The following is a 9,348-nucleotide window of genomic DNA, read 5'->3' on the forward strand; positions in this document are numbered from 1 at the left end:
AAAGCACACTTCGATACAAACTTTGACTCTTCACGTAGAGTGTGAATTGAAATCGAATGAACATATAATTTGGAACAATTCGTAGACACATGTTTGCAAATAAAGTGCAACGTTGGAATATCTCGAATAATCAAACCTTAATCTGTAAACGCAATGTTCGAATGTGATTTGAAAACTTTCAAAGGATTTTACAAGGGCACAAATGGTTTGTCCATCAATGCTCTTTTCTAATTCCCACGATAGAACTGCAGTTTGACCGCCGTTCAAATTTAAATATTTTCGATTTACTTCGATTTACTTGAAAAAACTAACTATTTTTTTCCGCACATGTCACCATGTGCAACTCATTCGTCGATCTTGAAATCGAGAACAAAATAAACGTCCATGAAATTTTGTAATGTTTCGATAATATATGCGAAAACGATCTGGAACTTGAGAATAATTATTCAGTGTTAGTTAGAAAGATATATGTAAATTCCAATTCCTTGAAATACTCAGCGAGTCTTTCATTTTGGCATATGAAGAAATTCAATTAGAACGAAATGCTTTACTCATCGAGGTGAACAGCTCTTGATCCCGATTTGAATTGAATATAAGGAGATTTTTTCACAAATTTTCATCTGAAATTATTCATCTTAGTTGAAAAATCAGATTCGAAATGCTCGGCGAAACAGAACACTAATCAAAATCTTCTTATATTTTTGAACTAGCAGTACACCCAAACCTCCGTTTACGTAAACCATTTTTTACGTGACCTTCATTTACGTAACTCTTTTTACGAAGTAAATTCAAATAACGTGAACTATTTTTAACGAAGTAAATTCTAAATAACGTAATAGTTTTTTACGAATCGACTTCGTAAAAATAGGCTTACTCTTAATATGGAAACGTATGCTCAGGCAACATAGTGGAAGATGGGGTAAAACGTACCCCAAAGGCAAAATGCACCTCTTACTTTTCTCAGAAGTTACTAATTTTTTTCACTGGACTTTTAATGAAACTGAAAGTCCGTCATAACAATAGATTACTAAATATAAAATTTTGGTAGTAATGGTTCAATCATATCTGGAAAAATAACCACAAACCAATTATGTCTCTGTTATATGTAAATTTTGTATTTTCGTTCCATAGTAATTTTCTAGAGTGAGGAAGACGATTTTAATTAATTAACCAGTGAACATCTTTGTCAATGCTTCATTTTTCTTAAATTAGCATTTGCAACTATATGGAAAAGTAGTCAAAGTTATTGTTCCATGTTTTTAGAGGCAAAATGACCCTAATTGTGTGGGCCAAGTGCTTTACAAAAATTTTACATAAGTCGTTTCGGCAAAGGGTAATTTCACCGAAAGAGTCATTTCGCCGAAAGGATCATGTCTCCTGTATACTTGATGTAGCGCAGCCGACGAAATTACTCTTTCGGCGAAATGGCATTTGGCCAAATGGCATTCGGCGAAATGCAATTCGGCGAAATAACGCTCTCGGTGAAATGGTATTCGGCGAAACGGCTTTCGGCGAAATGGTTTTCGGTGAAATGACCCTGATTCCAATTTAATAAATAATAGTGAACAATTTTCCATCTGGCAAATGTTTCGTCCACGAAAATTCTCAAACTTTTTCTAAATAAAAAGAAGAAGTTATATGAGGGTGACTTTTTCCACGTTGTTGCCATGAGCTTAGCTCCGTTGTTTTGATGGATGTTCACCCGTTGTTTAAGATCATCCTGCCTTCAGATAATCGTCATTTCGCGTAATTTAAAATGTATTTTTCTCATGTTTTCCACGATCGGGCTTTTGGAATGCTATTTGAATCCTTCTTCAGTGTATCGGTTTTATAAGTTTATTAAATACGTATCTGTATTATAACGTTTGATACACTTTCGGAAAAATAGTGACTGTGAAAATAGTGACTTTGTGAGAGTGTAATGACGTGACATAGTGGAATTCAACGGTACAACAACAGTACTATTAGTGAGAATATTCTACTAACAGCTCAAACAGAAATTTAGTTTTAGTTACATATTTCAGTGAAGTAACTACACAAATCGATAGTCATTATCAGTAGGCAACTAAACAAACCGATTCTGGCTATCCTGGTTCCCGGTATCTGGTTCCGGAAGTACCGGAAATAGTGGTCATATATACCAAAATGGATCTCACTCACTTTTCTCAGCGACAGTTAAACCGATTTCCACAAACTTAGATTCAAATGAAAGGTCTCCCAGTCCCATACGGAATTCCTGAATTTCATTCGGATCCGACTTCCGGTTCCGGAGTTATAGGGTAAAGTGTGTTCAATATTGTACACCGTCACTTAAACCGGCGAAACAAAAAACGTAAAAAAAATTCTAAACTGGTCTCAAAACTACACAAATCGATAGTCATTATCTGTAGGTAACTAATCAAACCGATTCCGAGTATCCTGGTTCCCGGTATCCGGTTCCGGAAGTAGTGATCATATATACCAAAATGTGGTCATATATACCAAAATGGATCTCACTCACTTTTCTCAGCGATGGGTTGACCGATTTCCACAAACTTAGATTCAAATCAAAGGTCTCCCAGTCCCATACGGAATTCCTGAATTTCATTCGGATCCGACTTCCGGTTCCGGAGTTATAGGGTAAAGTGTGTTAAATATTGTACACCGTCACTTAAACCGGCGAAACAAAAAACGTAAAAAAAATTCTAAACTGGTCTCAAAACTACACAAATCGATAGTCATTATCAGTAGGTAACTAATCAAACCGATTCCGAGTATCCTGGTTCCCGGTATCCGGTTCCGGAAGTAGTGATCATATATACCAAAATGTGGTCATATATACCAAAATGGATCTCACTCACTTTTCTCAGCGATGGGTTGACCGATTTCCACAAACTTAGATTCAAATCAAAGGTCTCCCAGTCCCATACGGAATTCCTGAATTTCATACGGATCGGACTTCCGGTTCCGGAGTTATAGGGTAAAGTGTGTTAAATATTGTACACCGTCACTTAAACCGGCGAAACAAAAAACGTAAAAAATGTTATAAACTGGACTGTAAACCGTTATTCCCAATCTTAGAGTCAATTGAAAGTTCTTATGGTCCTACCAAAAATTACTGCATATTTTCGGATGCAACAAACATTTAAATCGTAATTTAGAGTGCGTACTAGTAGAGTTTGTATGTAACGTTGTGAACCCACTTCGTTTTCTTAAAATTGACCTACGCAATCAAAGCACTGTTTTATTCTGTATGTTATACTAGTTAATGCACAAACAATCTCTTTGTTTCTTTCAAAAATCGAAGAAAACATATTTGAATACAATACCACAATATTATACATGAGAAAGGCATCATTACACCACTAGGTGGATGAAAACAGGTTTTTTGTTGTCATTTTGACTATTGCACAATAAACATGAGCCCTCAATCATTATAATCCAGAGCTCGGTTGTTATGAAGGGCTGCGGGATACTTAGTTCAGTGTGCCACTCACACTTCTGCACATAATAGTACCTGAAAACATTGATCAATAATAACACATCCGTTGTCATTGTGTGTAGCACAATATGTGGCACACTTCCGACATTGCCATTTTTCCATTCTAATTTTTACAACAGTGCACAGCGAGCGACACAGCGTGGTACGATCGAGGGAAAAATTTATTATATCGGTTTTGGTAGACATAAAGCTCGGTCGGCTAGGCCCCCTTACTTGTGATAGCTATAAAATACTGAAGAACACCAGACTATCAATTATTGATGATTCCAATGTACATCCAAATTTCCTTACTTCTAACCCATGTCAGTTTAAAACAAAAACGATTAAACCAACTTGAATGATTGTTTCGTTTTTTCTCTCTCTCTCCCTCTTCGCAGGTCCAACTCTGAAAGTGAAACGCAACGTTGTACTGGAAAAGTACAAGGATATCGTTGAGAAGTTCTATGCCTAACACTAGACATACCCATTCCCCACTTACTGTCTGCGCCTGTGTTCGGGCGCATGGATGCTATGTAATTGTTAGCGAAAGTTACTGTTTGTTATTATTATTTTTTGTTGTTTATCGTTAGAGATCGTTGCAGTCTTGTTCACGTACTTGTTCGATCAATTAGTTGAGCTATTGAAGAAAAAAAAACCATAACCAAACGCAATCACACAAGGGACTTAAAGACACTCGTTAGGCGACGGCAGGATGACGATATTACTTAGACTCAATGAGTTCCTGCGGAAGGGAGGCCCCGAGTCGAGAATGAAGGTCCTATAGATTCCAGCTTTTAGATTGTAATAATTACCTCATTAGAGCCATGTTAGGGTTTTCTAGCGTGATGAGTTCGACCGAGCGTCGTAAGTGATAAAAAAAAAACAAAAACGAAGACCTACCGGTAGCAGAGAAGAGTAGCTGTTAATTGAATAAAATCAATTTTGTTATAAGTCATTCAAGTTTTATGGGGAAATAATGAGAACGCCTCAATGGCCTGCGGCAAAAAGTGATTTAGCAGTTCTTCTGCGGAAGTTTTAGGGTTGTTATGCGAGCACAGCCTCCGGAGAACTTTTGCCTTCGCCCGAGTGGAACGGAAAACTTTCAAACCGGAGGATAGTGAGTGTGGAAACTTACACTTCTGCGCCGCATAGGTGCTACATCCTTAGGTGGAGCTTGGCATTCGTTATCATTTTAGCAGTTCACATAAATTAGTCAAGTTAGTTGATTTTGTGTACGTTTGTATTTATCTAGATTTGATCTCATCACCCGGTGCGACTTTGCATTCCGGCAGTGCCATGTGACAATGAAAGCCCCCCTCGAGTGATGCACAAACTAGTGCATTTGGAATTCATCACATCAACTAAGTTCTCGCTTCCGAATATTCTCTTCAAGGTGGTTGGCAACAGATTTATCAAGGCTGTGTGTGTGTGCAGCGGAGTGAAAATTCTTGGGCCTTATGCGTGGAACCTATCGGTGAACTTTTCGGCCCTGCCAGCTATTAGTGAAATATTAATCTTTGCTTTTGTGAAAATCTTTGAAACTAGTCGGCTTTCCCGTTCCCCGGGAAATGGGCTGAGTTGGCATATGGCATATTGTACTAATAGAAGCAACTTTGCTTTTAATTTTTGGTACTAAATGTAATGCTTGTGGAAATCTTCGCAGTAATTTAGACATATAATTGATATCAGTTGAAATGTGTACTTCGAAGTTTCCATGGGCGAAGTTGAATGCCACGAGCAGTTGAGATCCAATAAAACTTCTACAATTCATTGCAAGGCTGCAGTTTTCGGTTTACTCCCAATTTTCTTGCTTCACATTTTTACTGAATAAATGTTGTGCTTGAAAATTATTTGGAAGTATTTTTGCATAAATGGAGAAATCAGTATGCTCAAAAGGATTTGTTAGCTTCAACAAAAGAATTTGTTTGATTCGATTACAAGTATTGGCAAACGGTCACTATTCACCTCACTAATATTATTTTCACATGAAACAAAATCTAATTCAGTTTCAACCTCAACTGAGGTCAAATCCATAAATGTATATATCATTTTCGCTTGATGCCAAACCTAACTCAGTTTCCACCCTAACTGCTGTCAAATCGTTTGTTTAAAGCTAGTTTCGAACCTAGTTTCAACATTGTTGAACTAAAAATCGGGTTTTATATCAGGTTTGAAAAGATCCCCGTTGCTAAGTGAGAAACCAACACAGTTTCGTTAAAAGTGTTTGTTTGAAATAATCTAAACTCAGTAACGATCAGTCAAAGGGAAACAAGTGCTGATTCCGGACCAAAACCACGAACGCGAGCACACTTCGGGAGCGTGTTTGGCCATTCGGATGCAGAATTAGATGGACTTTTTGCGTTGATTGGTGACTGTTGATGAAACCTAGATCCATAATTATACGCCAGAGGCCAAGCCGGCGTGGTTTTCTGGTATTGTCATGACAAAGTTTTCTTGGACTACCTCGAAAACGAGAAAACAATCAACAGAGAGTATTACTGCGCTTCATTGTTGCGATTGAAGGCCGAAAATCACTTTGAAACGGTTTCCCACGAAGATAAATTTATTTTTTCAATATGAATTCCCATACCTCAAAAGATGACTCAAAAATATAAAATTTTCCTCGCACGACGAGATCATCGATGCTACTAAATCGTAGGAAAATCTTGGAATAATGGAATAAAAATGAATAGAAAAGAATTTGAAAACGATTTTTATAAACTAAAGGGTATATAATGCTTAAAACTTGAAGATAACGCATGTTGCGTTTTGTACAGTCTGCTGCATAAGAGCGTGCTCACGATTACTCGCGATCGGTAAAGAGGAACACTGATGACAGTAGCGTCCTCCATGCAATGCGAGAATAAATCAGCTGACTATTGTTTAGAATTCGATCTCAGCATTTTTCCAAAATGAGTACCGCGTACGCGTACGAAGCAGTTTTTTTGTGCTCGCACCCGAAAGGTCCCAAAACGACCCAAGCTGCCGCGGCGAAATACGTGCAAAAGTTGAAACAGTTTGTGAGTAAGTGGGAGAATCGTTTTAGAGAGGTGAAAAATGTCGACGACTTTTCGAACCGCGGCTCTGTCGGTGTATTGTCGGAAAAAGACGAAAATGGGATTTGTGATCGGGTTTTTTTAAGAATCCGACATCACGTTGCGCGAAGGTGCTTCAAAATTGACCAAAAAAGGTTTTAATATATCGTACGGAACTGTTCGCAGACATTTGATCGCAAATCATTTTTAAATTTCGAAGTACTTTGCAAAAACCGAAGTTGAGTGAAAAACATGTGCACATTGAATGAGCCATGGTGTCGTGACAGTTTGGCACTGAGACTTTACGAGGGGAAAATTCAAGTTCGTGTTTGTTGACAAGTTTGCGAAAAAGACCATGAATTGACAAACGATTCGCAGTTGTGGCATGAAAACGAAACTATTCGTCACTGGAAAAGTGTTCATTGCCGTTCAGCTGCAAGCATAGGGACCTTTCTTTTTGGCTTGAATTGGCCAGCTGATCAAGCCTCTAGTTGACCCAATACCAAATTTCATGACAATCTATATATTTTTACTACAACTAATAATTTTTTGCTAAAACTAATAACTGAATAAAGAAAGAAAAAAAAGCTTTGAGTCTATACTACAGTTGAATATTACTACATGGAATGAAAAGTTCCGGGCCTCTCACAGAAAAGACGTGAATAGTTTCGAACCGTGTATATTCTTGTTGAGAACAAGTCTCTATATACTAGTGTTTGAACAATAGCTGATCGTGTCAGACGAGTTCTAGTTTTCATCAAGTTATGGAAAAAGACGCACTATGCATAAAAGCAACGGTGAAATTGAATGATTTGCAGTTCGGATTGGTCCCCCATCCCCCGCATTATCCAGACTTGGCCCCCAGCGACTATTATATATTTCCAAACCTGAAAAGGTTTCTCCAGGAAAAGAAATTTTCGTCGAATGCTGAGGTCATTGCAGAAACGGAAGCTTATTCTGAAGGCCTTGACAAATCTGTTCTTTTTCAAAGGGCATCAACATGCTGAAGCTAGATGGAGATTATACTGAAAAATAAAAAAAGTTTTCACGGTAAGAAAATGGTACTTTTTTTTGTAGGCCCAGGACTTCTCATTCCATGTAGTATTATATGACATTCGAATGGAATGAAGCTTTGTTATTGGAAAAAATTCTCGGAGTTTCGTTGAGTTTCAAGTTACCTATATATCATTGATGTAAAAGAAGAATAATTAGGGTCCTGTATTCTCACCCAGCTACTGCCTAATTCTATAAGCTTTCTGAAACTAAATATCTGCATCACATTCCCACTCATAAAACAACGTTTAAGTTGACTACAGTCGCAGATACTTCTAGCGCACTGGAACCTCAATTTACGCGCAGAGCCGGGGGTCCGTAAATAAAATTTTGCGTAAATTAAATGAAACGTTTCGTTATTTCAAATTTTTCGCGTAAAAAAAATTTGATTTTTTCGCGGTTTTTCAAATTTGATTTGATTTTAGTGTAAATAACATGAACAATCCTACTACGTCCGATGCTTTAGCACCTGAGGGCCGTCTGAATATGTTCTGAGACTATGGAAAGACTTAAGAGATGTTCCAAGATCCAAGAACTACTTGGAGTATTGTCCTTAGGGACCACACTGTGTCACAGCAAGAACTACAACGGCTAATGCCTGTTTTGTTTGTGGTTCAAACTTTTTGAGCTACACATTGCTTGCTTGTCTTTTTATAGCTGTTCCAGGTGGGTTCCCATTCATCCAACAACTTCGGTAAACCAGGTCTTACGATCTACTCGAGCATTCAGTAGTCTATGTATAGTTTTTGAATGCTTCTCATAGTCTTAGAGCTACATACTGCTTACTAGTGTAATTTGACCTTTTCTCGGAACATTCATAGTCATCCAAGAACTTCAGTGAGAACAGGTCTTAAGATCTACACGAACATCCAGTAGCTTATGTATAATTTTTCAATGCTGTTCATAGTCGTAGAGCTACAACTCCAGGCAGTTTTTGGATGGCCTAGAGCAATCATAATTGTCCTATTGATCGCATGGGGCATCACGAATATGAACCGAGAACGATAAGGTCGTTTATGCACTTTGTTACACTGTTAGATCTAAAGGCCTGAACTTCAGGTAATTTTTGGCTGGAATATCGGTAAACCTTAAGTAGACAGCATGGTAGACTTTAAGGCCTTTTCCGAAAAGATTTTGGATGAGCAAGTTCTTCTACAGGGCTTATCACATTATGTCAATTTTCTGTAAATAGTACTACGAGTACATACCGCACTTAATAGTCATATAAAAGTGATTATATACAATATTTGCTTTCCAGATAATTCTTGGATGCCCACGATCTTATTTAGGTTCTTTGAAACTAAACAATTCATTAATGTACATTTTACAATATTCAATTTCCTGAAGCATGTTAGATTGTTTTGTATGTGCATATAAATTGAGATTTTCTTCATTATGCAAAAACCTTTTTTACGCGATCATCGAAAAAAGTCGCGTAAATTAAATTCACGTAAATTAAATTCGCGTAAATAGAGGTTTCAGTATATAGTTAAAATTGTACGGGCACTTGGATGAGTTCCAAAACTGGTTCAATAATTTTTCATTTATCTGATAAAAATTGTGCTCGAAAGCGAAGTCGATTTGGGTAGCACATACCAACAAGATAGAATGCCGAAAATGAATTTGAACTGGAAAACCTTATAAAAACAGGAAAACCTAAATGAAACAAACTTCTTCGCTTAAGAATTGAAATACATTTGATTACAAAAATTATTAAACGGTCTTATCACTTACTAAAAGCAATATACAGACGTTGTCGTTATCTTTTCAAAACAACAACTCTACGAAACGTATGGAAAT

At 37.3% G+C, this 9,348-nt stretch overlaps 1 protein-coding gene across 3 annotated transcripts in view; it reads left to right on the forward strand.

Annotated features, from left to right (window-relative positions):
* The window catches only part of LOC131431246 (very long-chain-fatty-acid--CoA ligase bubblegum), an 89,951-nt gene extending 85,540 nt beyond the window's left edge, over positions 1-4,411 (forward strand). For all 3 annotated transcript variants that reach the window (XM_058596847.1, XM_058596848.1, XM_058596846.1), the window contains exon 10: positions 3,859-4,411. In XM_058596847.1, coding sequence (XP_058452830.1) covers positions 3,859-3,932 — 74 coding nt within the window. In that variant the 3' untranslated portion in view covers positions 3,933-4,411. The remainder of the gene's footprint in view (positions 1-3,858) is intronic.
* The last annotated feature ends 4,937 nt before the right edge of the window (positions 4,412-9,348 follow it).

This window comes from Malaya genurostris, chromosome 2, assembly GCF_030247185.1.
Source record: "Malaya genurostris strain Urasoe2022 chromosome 2, Malgen_1.1, whole genome shotgun sequence".
Lineage (NCBI taxonomy): Eukaryota > Metazoa > Arthropoda > Insecta > Diptera > Culicidae > Malaya > Malaya genurostris.